General features: G+C 45.7%; 1 protein-coding gene across 2 annotated transcripts in view; it reads right to left on the reverse strand.

Moving 5' to 3' along the window:
- Positions 1-21654, reverse strand: part of VWC2 (von Willebrand factor C domain containing 2) — a 126229-nt gene that overhangs the window by 90486 nt on the left and 14089 nt on the right. For both annotated transcript variants that reach the window (XM_065939271.1, XM_065939272.1), the window contains exon 3: positions 8126-8255. In XM_065939271.1, the coding sequence (XP_065795343.1) occupies positions 8126-8255 (130 nt within the window). The remainder of the gene's footprint in view (positions 1-8125; positions 8256-21654) is intronic.

A 21654-nucleotide genomic window follows, 5' to 3' on the forward strand; every position in this document is an offset into this window, starting at 1 on the left:
TTGCCTCTGCTTTATATTTTGGTTTTGGGGCCACAAGGCATGTGGCATCTTCGCTCCCACACCAAGGATCAAACCAGCAGCCCCTGCACGGGAAGGCACAGTCTTCACCACTGGACAGCCAAGTCCCTGATTTAATAGACCCTGATTGGGAAAGATTGAAGGTGGGAGAAGGGGACGACAGAGGACGAGATGGTTGGATAGCATCACCGACTCAATCAACATTAGTTTGAGTAAACTCCAGGAGTTAGTGATGGGCAGAGAGGCCTGGCATGCTGCAGTCCATGGGGTTGCAAAGAGTCGGACATGACTGAGCGACTGAACTGAATATCCCACTGCATGGAAATAAACATACGCTGTTTATCCATTCATCACTGCTGGATATTTGGATTATTTTCATTTTTTCAGCTATGAAGGATAATCCTGTCATGAATATTTATCTAACACCTTTGCATAAACATATGCTTAGTTTTCTTGGATTGAATTCCAGGATGCAACTGCTAGGACAGATAGTAAGTTTTCTCTTCACTTTTTTTTTTTTTTTTTATTTTGGCCACATCACAAGGCCTATGGGATCTTAGTTCCCTGACCAGGGATTGAACCTGGGCCCTGGCAGTGAAAGCTCTGAGTGCTAACAACTGGACTGTCAAGGAATTCACTTGCTTCACTTTTTAAGAAAATGCCAAACTGTTTTCCAAAGTGTATGGACTATTCCCACCAGCAGTGGGTTCTAGATGCGGAGTCTGGTTTCTCCACATCTTCCACATCTTTGCCAATGCCTGGTATCGTCTTTATTATTATTATTATTACTATTAAAACTGTTCTAGTGGGGTACACTGGTATCTCACTGTGACTTTAATTTTTATTTCCCTAAGGACTAAGGAGGTTGAGAATATTTTTATGTGCTTACTTACATTCATTTATCTTCTTTGCTGAACTATCTGTTCAAATACTCTGCCCAATTTTTATTGGGTTGTTGATGTTCTCATTGTGTTATATGAGTTCTTTATATATACTGGACAAAAGACTTTCATCAGATATATAATTTGCAAACATTTTCTCACAGTCTGTACCTTATATTTTCACTTTTGTAATCATATGTTCTGAAATACGGAAACTTCTCATTTCTATGGCAATGTATCAGTTTTTCCCCTTTTATGAGTTATGATTTTGGTGTTGAATCTAAGAACTCTTTGCCCAACTAAAGGTCATGACAATGCTTTATTTGTTATTATATAAAAATTACATAGTTTAAAGCCTTACATTTAATTCTGTGATTCATTTTGAGTTAACGCTTGTATGTGAACTGATCTAAGCAAGGATCTAAGTTATTTTTTTTTCTTTTTACACAAGGGTATGTAATAGCCCCAGCCCCATTTGTTGAAAAGACTGTTCTTTCATTTTTTCCCCATTGAAAATGCCTTTGTATGTTGGTGAAAAATAAATATGTAAGGATTTACATTCTGGACTTAACTTCTAGACTTTCAATTCTGTTCCATTACTGCATGTCTATCCTTGTACTAACATTACAGTTTTCGATTATTAAGACTTTATAGTATGTTATGAAATTAGAGAGCACCAATTCTTCAGTTTTGTTATTTTCCAAATTGTTTTGTCTATTCTTTATGATCCATGGGAATTTTAAGATCAGCTTTTCAATTTTTAACTCAAAAAGCATGCTGGGATTTGTACAGAATTTCATTGAATTTATAGATCAATTTTGGAAGAACTGCAATTTTGATGATATTGAGACTTCTATTCATAAAATGTCTCTCCATTTATTTATATCTCCTTTCTTTCAGTAATAATGTGTAGCTTTCAGTGTACAAATCTTTCACATTTGTTGTTAAATTTATTCCTTAGTGTTCTACCCTTTTTGATGCTATTGCAAATGGAACTATTTTCCGTTTCATTTTTACTGTCTATTGCTAGTGGTTCACTGCTTGCTACCCCAAAATAGACTTTTTATACATTAATCTGACGTTATTCTTCATTAGTTCTAATGGATGTGTGTGTGTGTGTGTGTGTGTGTGTGTGTGTACTTTGGAATTTTTCAAATGTAGAATCATGACATGTCAGAGTAAAGGCAACTTTACCCCTTAATTTGCTTTATCATTTTCTTCTTCTTTTTTCCCCCATCATGTAGAATATCCACTACAGTAATGGATAAAAGTGGCAAAAGTGGATAATCTTGCCTTTTCCCTGACCTTACTGAGACAACATCCAGTGTTTCACTATTATGTATGATGTTACCTATGGCTACGGATTATTCTCTGGTGGCTCAGACAGTAGAGAATCTGCCTACAATGCAGGAGACCTGGGTTCGATCCCTGGGTTGGGAAGATCCCCTGGAGAAGGGAATGGCTACCCACTCCAGTACTGCTACCTGGAGAATTCCATGGACAGAGGAGCCTGGTGGGCTACAGTCTATGGAGTCTCAAAGAGCCAGACACAACTGGGCAGCTAACACTTTCACTTTACTTTGCACAGATTATTCTAAGCTGCACTTTATCAGGGTGAGAAATTTCACTTTTGCTATTTTGTTGGGAGCTTTAATCATCAGTGAGTGATGAATATTGTCAAATACTTTTCCTTCATTTTTGAGGTCATTTTTAAAATTCTTCATCTTTTTGATAATACATACATTACCTTGCAATCCTGGGATAAATTTCACTTGGTTATACTGTATCATCCTTTTTACGGTGCTGAATTCAGATTGTCAATATTTTGTCAAGGAGTTTTCCATCTATAATCACAGAAAAAATTGATCTGTAGTTGTGTTTTCTGTGTGATGTCTTTGCTTTGCTTTAGTACCTGGGCCATAATAATTCTCATTTTAAAAATTCATTTGTTTGTTTTTCACCATGCTGCATCTTCATCGCTGCGCAAGGGCCTTCTCTAGTTGCAGTGAGCGGGCGCTGCTCTCGAGCTGCAGCATGGGAGCTTCTTCGGTGAAGCACCGGCCCTGCAGCGCGCAGGATCAGCAGTCGTGGCACATGGGCTCTGTTGCCCCACAGCATGTGGGACCTTCCCAGATCAGGGTGCAAACCCATGTCCCCTGCACTGGCAGGCGGATTCTCAACCACCGGACCACCAGGGTCAACCACCTTGTCGATTTTCTTAGTGATTTTTCTAAGCAGTAAAATATGCCTCTTAATTTATCATTATCTACTCCAGATTAATACTAGTTTAATTTCACTAAAATAGGAAATTCAACTTACTTTTCTCTTGGGACTCCGTGCACCAAGAACATACCCTGTCACAGAATGTTATGAAAATAGTGGTGAGTAGCAGCATCCTAGTATGCAAAACTCAGTGAGACAACTTGTTTGTATGATTCGTGGAACTAGAAAAAGGACACTGAGGTTCACAGAGTGCGAATTCCTTTAGATTTTTTTCTCTCTACTCTTCATCCCTACTTTTCCATCTCTCTGTTTTGATGTGTTAGAATGGTTTACTCACTTGTCAGATACAGGCACTGCATATTTTTTCCAACATGTGGGTTGCTTGCATTGGTTTAACAGTGTTGTTTGATTAATAGAGGTTCTTAATTTTAATAAAATTCAACTTATCAATTCTTTCCATACGGTAAGTCTTCTAAGTATCTTTTAAAATTCAACTTTGCAGAATCAAAATTATAAATATATTCTCTGTTTTCCTCTGAAAGCATTATTTTAACTTTCATATTTAAATCTGTAATATATTTGAAATTGATTTTTTGGTACTATGTGAGGAAGGAGTAAGATACCTTTATTGTCAGACTGCTATCCAACTCACCTAGTACCATTTACTGGAAAGATCACCCCCCCTTCCCCCCATGCCACAGGATCACCGTCATCACGCATCTAGTGATCTTTTATGCCTGAGTCTTTTCTGACTCTATTCTGTTCCATTTGCCAGTTTTTTGATCTTTGAGACAATACCACAGTGTGTTCATCACTTTTATAGTGCAGATTTTATAGCTTCATTATTCTTCTTCTGTATTTCACTGGTCAGCTTTTATCTTCTGTATTTCCATGTAGATTTTAAAACCAACTTGGTAATTTGCACATAAAAGTCATTGTATTTATTTTTTATTGGAATTATGCTGAATACATAGATTTTGTTTATTTAACAGAATAATTTGAGGCTGCCAGCATCTTTACATTACTGAGTTTTCTGATCATAACATTGTCTATCCTTCCATTTACTGAGGATTTCTTTAATTTCTCTCAATAAAGCTTTAAGATTTTTAAGTGTGGCAATCTTGTACAACTTTGTTATATTTACTTCTAATTATTTGATATATATGATGTTATTTGAGAGAGTACTTTTTAATTTATTTCTATTTGTTTGTTGCTGGTATCTAGACATACAGCTGATTTTTACATACCAATTTTATAAAACAAACAGTATAATCAAGTATTAATTCTGATACTCATAGTTTCCTTTATTTTTTATGGACAAAATTGTAGTATCTTAAACAATAACCAAGTGTTTCCATGAGATAGGTATTGTGTCTTTGGTAAAAATTTTAGAAAAGTATAACATTGAAGCCATGTGGGAATGGTCTTTTCCTTATGAGAAGGATATCTTGCACACACACACACACACACACACACATCATTCCACACTGTCCAACTCACTACATGTGGTTTAATTATGATCTTATCCTGCTGTCTGAAATACACAAGAGAAAAAGCAAAATCCAACTGTGTCTAATTCTTAGTGCTTTTCACATATTTTCCAAGAGAGTGCTTCTAATAATGTGAAATCTCTGTATTTATCTTAAAAGTTTCATAAAAACTGTCCTTTTCCTCTAAAAAATAGCCATCCTCATTCTCTGGTGGAAATAAAGCTGCAAATAGCTAACATCAAGCAGCACAGAATACTTCAGGGAGATACACAATCCCTGTAAGTCGTGCTTTTGGTGGACATACCCCCTCAGGTATAACACTCCACATGGGAGAGCCAGAGTTAATCCCAACAAGACTCTCACATTTCAATGCCGACGTCTCACATTTGTCAGCCTTCTTCCTCTGAATGCTCAAAGTAAGAAAATGTGCCCACATGCAGGATGCGGTCTTCTGACCCCCAGCTTGAAGGGAATGTGTACATGAATGCCAGCCTCATGTGAGAAGCACAAGCACCAGGGAGAACCCAAAATCCTGAAAGTCAGCAGAACACTCACTGTATCGTTGAAAAAAATCCTGAAAACCAGTTCCACACAAACAACCACTTTATCAAAGAAAATCCTTGGGAAATTGATCTATACAAGTCAACAAAGTGAATATTTTAAGTCGCATGTGATTTGTGATCATTTATTTATATTCCAGGCATTCTTGATTTCAAACTTCTGCACCTTTAATGCAAGTGATTTTGGCAGCTTGCAACTGAACTGTTATTATTCTTCTGTTGGGAGAAGGAGTTAGTTAATGCCACAGGTTAAAACATTAGAGTGTGAAAGTGAAGACTGATTTCCCAAGATCAGGAGTTAAAACCTTCATGTTCCACCCAAGCTAAGTCTATCCAAGCATTTAATTTTATATAAGGCATCACTTCTGATGTCCTGTAATCTGTAATCTATCAGATGTGTAACTTTTTGTTATGAAGACACTGACTTTTGTGTGCAGTTATAGGGACAGACCACCATAAATTATTCACTGATCTCAACTAGCTATCATAGGACTTTCATTTCTGGGAGAAACTGTTCTCATTCTTCAAGCAAAATTTTCACTAAGAATTCCAAACACTATCTGCCCTGTCAAGGTCAAAATACCCTATACCTAGAGACAGATGAAAGCTAGATTATGTCTAGTGAATATGTTATAACAAAACTTAAGAGAGAACTTGCATGATTGGACACATTTAAATTTATTTCTGGGTCCATTTCTGAAAATAAAAAGTTGTTGTTTTGATATAATTGATCTAACCTATGAATACAAATCCTTTTGTATTAATCCTTCTTAATCTAACTTTTGAAAAACATATTCGTCCTCCTTCTAAGAGTCTCTAAGATAATACTCACCAAATCCTGCCTTATTTCATCTTATGCTATCTCTCAAGGTTACAGGCAGAACATTTAGAAGTTTGATTTCAGAGCAACCATCTCCTCTCCCCTCAAACCATCAGTGCAATATTAAAACATCCCATGAGTCTCTGACCAGACCTTATTTATACAGATCATACTTTTGAACATTGTTTGCTTATCCAAAAAATAAAGTTATATCTTAATAATAAAAAGTGAACCAAACAGAAATAAGTGACTTTAAATCTTCATTAGAGTTCAATATGTCCACACAAGAGAAAGAATTAATTCAAATAAATTATAACTCTATACCCTAACTGGGATATATCTTAAGGGCAAAAAGAACTGCAAAAATTCATGAATTTTGCCCAGTAGGTTTCATGTTGATTGTGGTATAAATAGAAGATACCCGCGTACTTTATGGAAAAGAACAACTAAGCAAATATATTGATAATATTGAGTTATATACAGAAGTGGGGACACACATAGAGATCAAAAGACATAAAGCAAATGAAACAGGAAAATGTGAGCAATGGGTATATATAGTGAAGGGTATATCTCTGGTCCTTGTGCTATTTATCAATATTCTGTAGCTTTGAAATTTTTATAAAGCTTTGGGGGTTGGAAAAATCCTCGAGGATGCAAGCCACGTTTTCCTATCTTTTGTAAACATTGAGATGAGGACTCCCTGACTGTCTAAGGCCAAAACTTTGTTTTTTATCATAACTGACAAGTGAGACACAGTATCTTGGATACTTAGGACGCCAACTATTTGAGCCACTTGTATTGAAGCTATTCACTAAATGCTGTTGACTTGGGGAAAGGCGGAACCAGGCCGCCAAGCACGGGGTACTGCAGCCTGGACCTCAGAGGTCCTGGTCCCAAACCTAGGCAGAAGCCAGCTCCCCCTTCTCCAGGCTCCCTTCTCTTCACAGCCCACTGAGATGCTGCCACCATCCTGCTTCCGCAGAAACATCACTTCCTCTTCTATTGACTTCTTTCAGGAGTCTAAAATCTCCCGTGTGACATCTGGATGTCTGTGTGTCCCTGGAGGTGTCTGAAGCACCTCGCAGCTATACAATGTCGATGGGCATGATGGGAGAATCTCAGAATTGCCTCAGACACTAATAACAGCCTGGGCTAACCATCCGCCACTGACAAGGCCCACATCTCCTGGCTCGATGTCCAGCAACTCCACAGCTGATAAGCTGGTAACCGCGTAAGTAAGCTCATCTCTTCTTTGACACACTCTGGCCGTGGGGGAGTTGCTTTCATCTTTCTGAGACATCCTGCTCTGGCCTCATCTTGCTTCATGGCCGTGGGACCACACAGAGGCGGCCCAGCCCCCTCCCAAGGCAGGACCCCTCTGTACCTGAAGATGCACTTGCATGACCAGAGTCAACTCTCTTCGAAGCACTTCATCTACCCACCCACCTGGGTCACAGTTCACCCCACCCTCCTGAAGAACCCACTCTCATCAACACCCTCGTAGGTGGACCCCAGACAGGCTCAGAGCTCAGGTACAAAGCAGCTTCCATCCTGCAGGCTGAGGAGACACTCTCCCCTGCTAACCATGGCCATCCTGCCATTTCCCTTTGACAAAGCACAGGAGGCATCCGATCTCTCCTGGCCTCTCACACGGAAGAAGAGAGGCTTCCTTCTCTTCCTGCCTAATTTGCTTACGAAAAATATTCATCGATGTTCCACGTTTAATTCACTTAGTAATGAAAAGTAAATGAGCCCAACCGGCATGTTTGATTTGTGGTGAAAAGACAGAAACTGCTTTGCAAGAACAAACAAAGTTAAATTAAAGCGGCTTGCCCCGAGAGTGGAAATTAAATTTTTCTCCAAAGACCTTAACGCCTTTAAAACATGGGACTGATACCGATGAGAGAGCAGGCCTTACTGGAACCCAGCGCCCATGGGTTCCCCGGGCCCAGAGGGCAAGGACACGCGTGCTAGGGCGTGGATGCAAGCATCGAAACTCACAAGCATCCCAGCCTGCATCCTGTTCTTTATCCCGTCCTGCATCCCATCGTGCCTCTCTTCCTGCATCCACGGAAGGCGCTCGGGAAGCCGCGCGGCATGGTGGCGCGCAGGGCCAACCGCGCAGGCACCTACCGTTTTTGCAGATGGGGCAGCACTGGTCCGGCTCGTACACGGGGTCCACGCACTCGGTCTGCGGACACGCGGACACCGCACACAGCACTTCCCCGCTGGCCTCGCAGCGGCACCGCTCGCACGGGGACACCTGCAACACAGGCCACGGTCAGGGGCAGCGTCTCCATCCTCGGCTGAAACCTCACACACGTCCCCAGCCCGTGAGGACAGGGACTCAAGTTGGGGAGGCTCCCTTGGGCGTGAGTACACCGACCTGACGGGGACCCGAGGTTGCTCTCTCCCTCCCAGCTCCACACCCGGGAGCCTCTGTATTTTTATTAACCCACACAGTGGGCTTCTTTACAAGCTTTCTGTTGAAGAAAGATTTTTGTTTCTCTAAAAATTACACAGCAGGTTGTACTGGATTCTTGCCCACCCAGGCGTCCTGTAGATGCTGCATAGCCCCGCCCAGAGCCAGCCGGCCTTCAGGGCCCACTCTTAGCATCTCTGCCCAGTGAAGACAGCAGAGCAGGACAGGAAGGGGAGGCGCTGGGAAGGAGGAACCTAGGGCTTCTCAGAGCTGGGCACCTGGCCAGGGGCTGTCCCAATGGGACCTCATTTAACTCTCAGGGAAGCAATAACCACACCTACTCCAGTGATGGCCCTGTTTCTGGCAAGGAAACAGACTCAGGTGTCAGGCAACTGGCCACAGGTGGGGCAGACATTCATCAGGGGCAGGGCTTTGGCTCCAGAGTCCAAGGCCACGCATGGGCCATCGCTTCCATCACCCAGTATCACCCGTCCTTCACATCCTGGCTCCAACTGGCCTTGCTGAATTTGCCAGCCGTTGGCCCCAATGCTACCTTTTTGGATCTCTCCAATCAAGCACAATAAGGGGCTTCCCAGCTGGCACTAGTGGTAAGGAACCTGCCTGCCCAAGCAGGAGATGTAAGAGACACGGGTTCGATACCTGGGTTGGGAAGATCCCCGGAGGGGGGCATGGCAACCCACTCCAGTATTCTTGCCTGGGAAATCCCATGGACAGAAGAGCCTGGGGGGTGGGGGGTGGTTGCAATCAATAGGGTCGCACAGAGTCGGACATGACTGAAGCGACTTAGCACGCAATCAAGCATTATGGCCATTCCTGGCAAGGCTGGACACTGCCAACAAATCCCCTTGTAGTAACTCAGTGGTGGTGGTGGGGATGATATTTATTTTCCTGGAAACCCCCAGTGGAGTGATTTTTCATCTGGGTTGACCCATGACAAAGTGAAACAGGACATGCAGACCCAGCAATCAGACACTGTGATGTGGGATGCATGCTTTAAAGGACAGTGCAGACGCGGGGAGGGTTGTCAAACCGAGTTTTCTGGACAGGGAGGCCCTGCTTCACTTTTGCTGTTAATACCTGTGGCTCAACCAGCACACACAAATGACTCTCCTGGCTGCTGCCTTGGACTAAACAGTGCAAATGCCCCAAACTGACATCTCCACTCAATGAACTGACATCTCCACCGAGTGGCCTGGTTCCTGCATGAAGCAAAAGCTCTATTTGTACTTAAAGGCATGGTTTTCAGGCACTAGACCACCATGTGGCTGAGAGTCAGGGGTGACAGGGGTGTGTGTGTGTGTCTTCACACTTAGAAAATAAGAGAAATAAAACACTGAAAAAAACACTTTAGAGTTGCCCAGGACAAAATCTTGACTGGTTTGCATTACAACCGTAGAAGTTAAACTCAATCTGCCAGCAATGTAAAGGCGCATGTTTGAGAAGCAGCGCCGGCAGGAGGAGGTCCCCTGGCTTCCATAACAAGCATGGCTGCGCTGCTCCCCGCCTGTCCTCTGTCTCCCACCAGCTCCCCGCTCAGCCTGTAGCATCCTCGTGTCCAGGGTGGGTTTACTCAGTTAGCAGGATACGAAAAGAACTGCGGAATTTTCAAAAGCAGGGATCCTGAGTTGCAAGGGCTACAGCTCACTACAGCTCAGAGGTTCCAGAGGGGAGGCATAAAGTGCAGAGTGGGTGGGTTAGACAGAGGGGAGGCACTTCCCACCCCAGAAGTGAGGATGGCCCCATTGGGAGGGCTGGAGACTCAGGAAGGAGAAAGAGGGCCGGGACTCACTGCAGTCTGTCCTCAAGAAACGGGCATAGGGAGCTCCCTCGTGGGCCAGCGGCGAAGACTCCATGCTCCCAATGCAGGGGCACAGGTTCAACCCCCGGCTGGTCAGCTAAGATCCTGCATGCCTCCTGGCGTGGCCAAGAAAAGGGCAACAGCCAGGCACCACGCCACACCCTGGCTGTCATGCAGGAAGCAGGAAAAAGCCCCATTTGGGTTTGGGAATTTGAAAGGAGAGAAGGGCCCTCCTGTCCTGCCCCCAGGACAGGGCCAGAAAGGCTTTGTCACAGGTCCGAAGCAGCCCCTCCTGAAAACCAGTCTTCCTCCTGCTCTGGGCCTGAGACAGCGCCCTGCCCTGCACGGAGCCATACTCAAATCACACAAGCAGCTTGGGCTGCTGTTTTCTTTAGGGACACAACTTGGGGCTTCCCTGGTTGTCCGTGTTGAGTCCTGCCTCAAGTGCACAGGTGTGAAACCTTTTACTAAGGCCACTGAGCAGAGCCAAGAACCAAAGTCACCTCTGAAGCTGACTGACCCCCTTTGTAACTGTTGTCAAAAGCCCCCGTGATCTTCACGAACAGACTGCTGCTGCTGCTGCTAAGTCGCTTCAGTTGTGTCCGACTCTGTGCGACCCCATAGACAGCAGCCCTCCAGGCTCCACCACCCCTGGGATTCTCCAGGCAACAACACTGGAGTGGGTTGTCATTTCCTTCTCCAATGCATGAAAGTGAAGTCACTCAGTCATGTCCGACTCTTCGCGACCCCAAGGACTGCAGCCTACCAGGCTCCTCCATCCATGGGATTTTCCAGGCAAGAGTACTGGAGTGGGGTGCCGTTGTCTTCTCTGTCACGAACAGACTAGGTGACTCTAAATTAGGCAAACATGCCCAACAGGTGGTGCCAGTAGTAAAAAACCCGCCTGCCAATCCAGGAAACATAAGATATGCGGGTTTGATCCCTGGGTTAGGAAGATCCCCTGGAGGAGGGCATGGCAACGCACTCCAGTATTCTAGCCTGGAGAATCCCATGGACAGAGGAGCCTGGAGGACTACAGTTCATAGGGTCGCAAAAAGTTGCACACACCTGAAGTGACTTAGCACGCACACATAGTACCGTACACTGCCCTAACCAATCACCTAGTGCCAACCTCCCAGCAGGAATTTTCTTTGTTTGGAGGCTATAAAAATCAGCTACTAACCTACGAAAGCTGTTGACTCTGCCTGGGCTGTCAGGAAGTCTGGTTGCTGCGCTCACAGTCACATTGTCTCTGCTCTTTGTTCTTAATAAACGCACTCCCTTCTGAAATGCTCTGTGTCTGGAAATTATTTTCCAACCCATGCTTGAACTGCCTCAACAGTCCAGGGGTTAAGGCTCTGCACTCTCAGTGCAGAAGGCCCGCGTTCAATCTCTGGTCAGGGAGCTGGATTCCACATACTGCAAGCCACAACAAAGATAGACGATCCCATGCTGACTTGGCACAGCAAGTTAATTCATGAATAAATTAAGTAACTTAAACTAATAAATAAGTTTTCTAACAAAAGGTTTGCAACTTGATCAAAGATTGGATTGTGGGTTTTACTATCACTAAATATTTGGAAATCCTGGTTCAACTATGTGGAGGTTTGTTTACTTCTCAAAAATCAGAGTTTAGGCTTACAGTCAAGATCACAAGGGTGTCCCTCCCAGACTTCAGCCCCTGCTCTGCCTTCCCCAACCACATGTGTGGCTGAAAACCCCCTTGCCCAATGGTAGCAGGTGGGGGCAGAGACTCTGGCCTCTATGACCCTGGTGGGAGGTCCGCCTGCCCAGGGCCTGACTGGATTCCACACGGCTGCTCCGACTCCAGGCACCAGATCTGAGCACGGCCGAGCCAAAGAATCCTCAGCTACCAGCTCAAGCACCAAAAGGCTTGCTGCCATCCCACGTTCTCTGTCCTTCAGTGCAAACTGAAGCTAAGGATGCCTAGTGCATTCCTGAATCTGTGAGCAGCAACGTAAGCTTCTAAGGTGCATTTCTGCAGTCTCTCCTGTTAGCAACAGCTACCTACACTGTCTGTAACGCATCCAATGACTGCAATATCACCCCCTGCAATCCTCCAGTTACAAATCCAAGTTTTGCACAGATAACAGAGCCTGGACGAACACTGGGTCATTTGAGGAAGAGGAGTCCACTCTCAAGGAACCCACCATGGACTGGAGTAGTCAACTGTTGTGTTGAAGGAGAACACAATTTTTCAGAACAAGAGTAAAGATAAGCTCTAGGTCGTTCATTCATTTATCCCAGTCCTGAGGCCAGATGATGAGCCCCCACTGTGCTATTTCCCAAAAGGTGGGAACATGGGTCATGGCTGGGAGAGGGGTGATGGCTAGGAAGGCCGGCGAGGGGCCAGCAATTGACCGGCCTGGGATCCAAGTCTGGATGCCAAGGGCCGCTCTGTCTCACAGGCCTCCTCTGCTTTCAGAGTCACCCCAGTGACCGTGAATTTTGAACAACTTCAAAGTGGATCTCATCTGAAGGGCTTCCCTGGTGGCCCAGATGGTAAAGAATCTGCCTGCAATGCAAGAGACCCCCGGTTCTACCCCTGGGTCAGGAAAATCCCTTGGAGAAGGAAGTGGCAAGCCAATCCAGTATCCTTGCCTGGAGAATCCCATGGACGGAGGAGCCTGGTGGGCTATAGTCCATGGGGTTGCATAGTTGGATACTACTGAGCAACTAGCACTTTCATTTTCAACCTGAAGCAAAACCATGAAGAACAGACTTGCCGGAACCTGTTTTCACTGAACCATCTATGAACAGATGAAAGAAAGATATTAACTTGACAGTGACTAACGTGTTCATAGTTAGAACCTTAGAATGCTCAGTAATGACGGACACGTCCACATCACATGTGCACAGGCAGTAAGACTCTGAATTAAACACTGAGTTTATTTCTAAACAATTAAGTAGGAAAAGCAATATAATTTACACATGAAATGATTTACACATGAAATGTAAAATGAGGCTTTCATGATGGATACTGCTTACACCAGTCACCTCATACATAAATGATCTATATAAATAAGTAGTGATTTGGGAAGAACTTCTGTACAGTCATCTATTAGCAGCTGTATTTTATCCTGTATATTTCACATTCATGAATTCAGGTGCAGTTAGATCTCTGTCTGTAAGGAGCTTTGCCTTGTGTCATTTCATAACCATGGTTATAATCATTACAACCATGAGAAGGACCAGGCTCTGAAATACAGCAGGAAACTACTGTGTTCAAAGGCTGAATTTGAATCCCACTCTTGTCTGTGTCCTAAACATCTTTCTACTCTCAAGACAGCAACTTATTTTGTACAACATGTATTTTTCCACATTTTTTACTTCTTTTACTCAGCATTGTGACCTTGAGATGTATCTGTGCTGTAGCATACCATTCCTTTTTGGTCGTATTCCATTGGATAGACATGCTACAGTTTGTGCATCCATTTACTTGCTTATGGACATTTGGGTTGTTTCTGGTTTGGGTCTGTTACCTATAAAGCTGCAATGAAAACTCAGGCACACAAAAAAGAAACTAATTTCCAGACACTTTCTGCTGCTCCATCCTGCCTACACAGCACCTTCTCCTCACCATCCGGCAGAATGTCCACCTACTTGGGAATGCCAATATACTTTTCTTAAATCCGATTTCTACACACCTTTCTGTCCCGTGCCACCAGAAAAGGCCGGTGGCCCAGATGAGAAGTCAAAGATGCCTTGTGTCACCTGAATTCTGCTGTCTGGCTAACAACCAGAATTATATTTCCAATCTGGAACTTTGTCCTGGGGTTGCTGGTGTGGAAGCCATGAAATCCCACTAATTCCATGCTGACTGCAGATGCCTCTGCCAGAACAGACAAATGAGAGACCATGAAAATTTAAGTAAAAGGTCTCAAGAAATTGTAACATTTTCACAGATGGAATTAATTTATGCATGAAGAGATGTCAGCCCAGACCTTTCTCAACTAAAATCATTCAACCTGAAACAAACCCTTCTCTTTATTTCGTCCATCAGCAGAGAGATCCTCTTTATTTTTCTAACCCTTGTACTGTTGGATTCTGCAAAGTAAGATTAACATGAAAACAAAGAGAAACACTGAAGTCTGGGGCTTCCCTCTCCCTTCCCCTTTCCTGCTCCCCCATTCTCTCCTTTCTTCAAATCTCTGTAAGCCCCAGGGCCCCTTGAATTCCTCCAGGAGCGCTGACCGACAGGACAGTCCTACTCTCAGCCTGCGGTCAGCTGCGAACTAAATCCAGCACAACTCAAGAGCCAGGGCTGAGTCCCTGTCACATCGGGATAGTTACAGCAACTGAGCCGCTGCAAAATGCTGCACAGGTTCAATAAATATTGACTGAGTCAAGGGAAAAACGGTTGGAAAGACACAAGAGCTGAAATTAACTTGCGCAGCACAGGAGAAACAGAAAAAAGTGAAATCTACAGCTTTGCTGCAGAAAGGGCTGGTCGCCAGCTGGTAAGGAGCTGCTGGAGGATTAGACACCCTCACACAAGGCAAAGGGACGACAGGTCCTTCTATTATGAGGGATCAAGATTTGGATTACATGCTTAATCCACAAACGGAAGGGAAGATACAGACATTAGAATGACATAAACACAGAAATGGAGGCTTACAGAAAGGATCCGACAGTGCATAGAGGGCTGTATGGAAATGAGGCCCCTAAACCCACAGCCTGGCATCAGTAGGCAAATCTTGGAGCTTCTGGAGTAATCCAGCCTTGCACGTGGGAAGCAGGTGAGCCACCATGCTCTGCCTGTTACATCTCTCCTAACTGTCCTACTCTGCACGTCACGATTTCCTATAAACAGCTAAATCTTACGTGGAATAGCTGAGGACTCATACTCTGACAAGCTGGAACCAAGACTGCTGGGAGAAATACCAATGATTTCAGATATACAGATGATACCACTCATTGGTAGAAAGTGAAGAAGAACTAAAGAGCCTCTTGATGACGATGAAAGAGAGAGTGAAAAAGCTGGCTTGAAACTCAACATTCCAAAAAGTAAGGTCATGGCATCTAGTCCCACCACTGCATGGCAAATGGAAGGGGAAAAAGTGGAAACAGTGACAGACTATTTTCTTGGGTTCCAAAATCACCGTGGACAGTGACTGCAGCCATGAAATTAAAAGATGCTTGCTCTTTGGAAGGGAATCTATGACAAACCTAGATAGTGTATTCAAACTGACAAAGGTCCATATAGTCCAAGTTAGGGCTTTTCCAACAGTCATATATGGATGTGAGAGTTGGACCATAAGAAAGGCTGAAGACTGAAGAATTGATACTTTCGAATTGTGGTGCAGGAGAAGACTCTAGAGAGTCTCTTGGACTGCACGGACATCAAACCAGTCCATCCTAAAGGAAATCAACCCTGAATATTCATTGGAAGGACTGATGCTGAAGTTACAATATTTTGGCTACATGATGCTGAAAGCTGACTCATTGGAAAAGACCCTGATGCTGGGAAAGACTGAAGGTAAGAGGAGAAGAGGGAGGCAAAGGATTAGATGGTTAGACAGCATCACTGACTCAGTGGATGTGAATTTGAGCAAACTCTGGGAGACAGTGGAGGACAGAGGAGTCTGGAGTGCTGCAGTCCATGGGAATGCAGACTCAGACACAATTTAGCAACCAAACAACAACATGTTCTCTTACTTACCCAATGGACCACCAACTTCAAATCCAAATATGGAAGTTACCAGATGTGGACACACGCACGCTGCAGACTGGGGATTATGCAGGCATGTGTCCTGGGACAGAAAGACAGAAACAGGCTGCCCAGGACCTACCACCAGATCCTCCAACCTCCACTGGCCAATCCCATAGGCTCCCTACCTAAAGAATCCTGTATCCCACAGAGACATACAAAGACATGCCTAAGTCATTCACCTCAGTGCCCAGTCTGGCTGGGGAGCTGAGAAACTAACAGAAAAGCAAACAATGGCAGATGCCAACTGAGCTGTACGCATATTACAACTCCTAAAGGCAAAGCTGTCACTAGGGGTTGGGGGGAGAGGAAAGCGTATAGACTGGAATGTGGGTAAGTCAGCTGCAGAAAAGGCGCCAGGCAGAGAAGGCAAGGAGGATGTCTCACTGCTCCTCAGTTCTCTCCCGGGGCCAAGAACCTACCCTAAAGAGATTCAGAAATCTAACCTGGTGAGAACAAACATTTCCTACCATCAGCAGAACTAAAAGACTTGTTCTAAAACTAAAGAACAAGAACTCAGTGTTGGTACACCTGAGTTTTATGTATATATTAGTCATTCAGTCGTGTCCGACTCCCCATGGACTGTAGACCATCAGAGTCCTCTGTCCATCGGATTTTCCAAGCAAGGATACTGGAGTGGGTTGCCATTGCCTTCTGCAGGGGATCTTCCCAACCCAGGGATATACTATGACTTTGTTTGGATAATTATTCTGATAATCTTCAATTAAGGAACAAGCTGCCATGCAGAGATACGTACAAATTTTAACTTTTTTTCTCAGGAGCAGTTTTTCAATAGATTTTAAATAAAAACTAAAGTGTTTTCAAGTTGGGATACTATATCACTTTCTCATTTCATTTTTTTTAATCTGCAAAACAACAATCTAAATTAAAGTTTTGAAATCAGAAAATTTTCTTAAAAGAAGAGAATTCCTCTGTTCACATAATATCTTTTCTCTCCCCTCGAATGAACAGTAAGTTCTTTAATAACCACTCTTTACTTTTCTGATGTTATATTTTCATAAGATAAAGTTATTTTAAGAAAAAATGTGATAAAAGTAAATGTTATCAAAACTAACAAAAAAGAGAGAGATGGAAAGAGAGAAAGAAACAAGAGGCCTGAACTAAAACTGCCCTTCCCTAAAAGCAGTCTAGGCTTGGCCCTGGATGACAGCATCCTCCCAAAGCCACTGTCACACTTTTGTCACCAGATGGCGAGAGTGTCCTTTCTAGCTGCGAAGTGTCTTCCCAAAAGTGCCCAGAGTCACACTCGTGAGCAGGATGCACTTAAGGGGAATCAAAAAGTCCCTTCTACTTAAACCACAGGTCTGATCAGCTTCTGATGACTGGGAGCTGGATTATTTTGGAGGTGGAGGAAAAGGCAGGAGCAATGCTTTTCAACGCTGCTTTTGTATGGAGTGAACACACACCCGCATGGCTGATGAACGGCCAAGAAACCTGCTTAGCACGTCAGGGCAGAGGCTGGAACTAGCGTCTGGTCAGGGCACTGGGTCCTTGAGGTACCATCTTCATGAGTATGTCCTGGGCCACACTTCCTACTCTGACCAGTATCTCCTGACTCCTAGCAAGAAGCCTGAAAGATGCTATGTGGGCCCCAGCTTTGTATTCAACAATTGCTTTGGACTAAACCCTTCCCCGACCTTAATACAGGTTCCACACCTGAAGCTGTCTTAAATGAGAGCAAGGCCTCACTAAGCCCCTAGGCAGCAGAGGCATGCCTGGGCCACGGGGGCACAACCAGCAGCCTGCGTCTTCCAGGCTCCGAGCGCTCTGAGCTCCACCCCGTCCGTCGGGGCCAGCGGGGGCCACTCCCTGCAAGGCTCTGTGCCCTCCCCCACCAGAAGGACGGCAGCTCTGGAGTGAAGTGACTCTGATCCACAGCCAGCTTCCAGCCGCCACGCTAGCCAAAGGCCTCGTAGCTTCAGCAAGCGGCTGCTTCCTCTGCCTTTGGAGACTTTTGTTTTGTTCTTTTTGTCTTTCCCCTGGCTGTCAGAGAATGGATTCGCACATAAAGGGACTTAATTAAGAACTGTCCCCAGGACCTGTCAGTTTCCAGGCTCAGGAAGAACACACCTTCACCCACCACACACACACACACACACACACACACACACACACACACCTTCACCCACCACACACACACACCTTCACCCACCACACACACACACACACACACACACCTTCACCCACCACACACACACACACACACACACCTTCACCCACCACACACACACACACACACACACACCTTCACCCACCACACACACACACACACACACACACCTTCACCCACCACACACACACACACACACACACACCTTCACCCACCACACACACACACACACACACACACCTTCACCCACCACACACACACACCTTCACCCACCACACACACACACACACACACACACACACACCTTCACCCACCACTCACACACACACACACACACATACCTTCACCCACCACTCACACACACACACACACACACACACACCTTCACCCACCACACACACACACCTTCACCCACCACACACACACACACACACACACACACCTTCACCCACCACTCACACACACACACACCTTCACCCACCACACACACACACACACACCCCTTCACCCACCACACACACACACCTTCACCCACCACACACACACACACACACACCCCTTCACCCCCCCCACACACCCCTTCACTCACCACACACACACCTTCACCCACCACACACACACACAGACACACACACACACACCTTCACTCACCACACACACACACCTTCACCCACCACACACACACACAGACACACACACACACACCTTCACTCACCACACACACACACCTTCACCCACCACACACACACACAGACACACACACACACACACCTTCACCCACCACACACACACACCTTCACCCACCACACACACACACAGACACACACACACACACCTTCACTCACCACACACACACACCTTCACCCACCACACACACACACAGACACACACACACACACCTTCACTCACCACACACACACACCTTCACCCACCACACACACACACACACACACACACACACACCTTCACCCACCACACACACACACCTTCACCCACCACACACACACACACACACACACACACCTTCACCCACCACACACACACACCTTCACCCACCACACACACACACACACACACACACACACACCCCTTCACCCCCCCACACACCCCTTCACTCACCACACACACACCTTCACCCACCACACACACACCCCTTCACCCACCACACACACACACACACACACACACACACACACACACACCCCTTCACACACACACACAGCAGGTGAACAACAGTCTGACAACCCGACAAGGCCCTGCTTTCTTCTCAGGCACCAAAGACTGACTTTTTCTCCTTTACAGTTTAGCTTGAAGCAGGACCCTCTGTCTAACACTTTTCAAAACTTCTTGTGAATAATTCCTTTGGATAAATACGGATCATGGGGGAGCGCACTCACGCGGGGGAAGAACATGGACAGTGTTTACATGGTGTATGCTTGCGGCAAGCAGTCAAACAGCTGGGATGAGAATGAAGAAGGCTGCTTCTTCTGAGATGAAGATCCCGACCTGGTGAATGTCCTGGAAGGGTCCCGATCTGACAGACCTCACAGTCAAATAAGATGCAGCAAAAAACCTGCTGGCCTCCCGTTAAGAGCTGAACATCTGTAAATTCGTATGGTTAAAGTTCATGTGGCGAAGCTGTCACCCACAGCGTGATGGTCTCTGAGGGAGAGCCTGTGGGAGGTCATAAGGGTAAGATGAGGCCGAGTTCATGAGGGTGAGGCCCTCAGGGTGGGCTGTCCTCCTGTGAGAGGAAGAAGGCCCTCTCTCTACCGTGTGAGGACACGCTGAGAAGGTGGCCGTGTACAAGACAGAGCAAGCAGAGTCAGACCCTGCAGGCACCTCAGTCTTGGACTTCGAGTCTCCAGAACCAGGAGAAGCCAATTTCTGTTGTTTCAGGCACCCAGTCTCACGATCTTCACTCTGGCAGCCTGAGCTAAGACACCACCTGTGCCCCCATTTCTGCAGTGGAGAGCAGGTGTGTCCACGTGGACCCAGCCCGGGCCTCCAGCTCTTGGCTTGCTGCAAACAGAGCTGGCAGAGGGGAGGCGGGGCCAAGAAGGTCTGGTAGGACCCCAGGGCCACAGGCAGCCAGGCTCAGAGCCCCAGCCTGGACCCCACTCCCAGTAGGGAGGGCCTCTCTCCTCCCACTTGGGGATCACGGGTGATGGTGAGATTTGGATGGAGCAGCTTTCATACTTTACCTATTCACAGATTTCTAAAATTAAGAACTTAATTGATGGGACATGAGGCCAACTGAGCATGATCACCCACTCAGGCCAAATGGGGATCACCCACTTGGGCCAAATGGGGGGAAAAGGCCAGAAGAGCAGTTCTGTTAAAGCCAAACTCCTTCTGGGACCTCCCTGGTTGTCCAGTGGTTAGGACTCAATGCTTCCACTGCCAGGGCCCAGGTTCAGTCCCTGCTCGGGAACTAAGAGACCACAAGTTGAGTGGTACAGCCAAAAAAAATTGAAAAGCCCAACACCTTTTAAATAACGAGAGGATCTAAACTCTTTTGTTTTGGAATTAGCATAAAGGTTAAAGATAAGTAATCCTAAGGAGAAAGAAGCAATAAAATGAATGGGCTTCCCTGGTGGCTCAGTAGTAAAGAATCTGCCGACAATATATGAGACCCAAGAGACGTTGGTTTGATCCCCAGGTCAGGAAGATCTCCTGGAAAAAGAAATGGCAACCCACTCTGGTATCCTTGCCAGGAAAAATCTCATGGACAGAGGAGCCTGGTGGGCTACAGTCCATGGGGTCACAAACAGTTGGATATGACTGAAGCAACTGAGCATGCACATCCTTCCTTTAATATACAAAAACTAAGTGTCTTCTAAGAGCAGGCTTTTAAAAGGTGGGTGTGAGGAATGATGAGAGGATTGGTTTCCTTGGGGATACAAGTTCAGAAATGAGGCAGTGAAGTGATGATAATAGGGGACCTGGCAAGCGGAGAAAGTACTTAACATACTGAAACCCATATGTGTATCTTGTCCTAACACACATACACGTACACAGACGCAAACAGAACCATGCTGCTTTCTTTCGGCATTCTTCACTTGAGATGGAAGTGATAACGCTTAAACACTAGACAGGGAGAGATGAAGACCTCCAGAGGCGAGCTGACTCAGTAGAGCCGGAGGGAACAAGGGTCACAATCACCAACGAGAAATTGGCCACATGGACACATCCGAGGTTGAAGCCTGGCTCCCAGCAGCCTACTCAGCTGTCAATCACCCAGCAAGTGCTGGACCACAGGCTGTGCCTGGAGCGCGGGCATCCTCAGCTCACATCTTTGGCCCCTGCCCTTCCCCTTGAAGCTCAGCCTCTTCCACAGCATCCTGCAGTTACAACAGGCCAGCCCAGCGGTTTCTCCAGTTAATGAGGTCCCTTTCCACGGAGGTTGAGAACACCATGGGGCTCACTCACAAGAAAGGGACCATCTTTGCGCTCAGACACATCCCTGAGGGCCGACCATTCAATTGTGGCCCCTCACTGTTACCCCCCGGGCAAGATGAGCTTACTTCCTAGGCTCCCTGGAGGGTACAGGAAGCCT

Source organism: Muntiacus reevesi, chromosome 6, assembly GCF_963930625.1.
Source record: "Muntiacus reevesi chromosome 6, mMunRee1.1, whole genome shotgun sequence".
NCBI classification, from domain to species: Eukaryota; Metazoa; Chordata; class Mammalia; order Artiodactyla; family Cervidae; genus Muntiacus; species Muntiacus reevesi.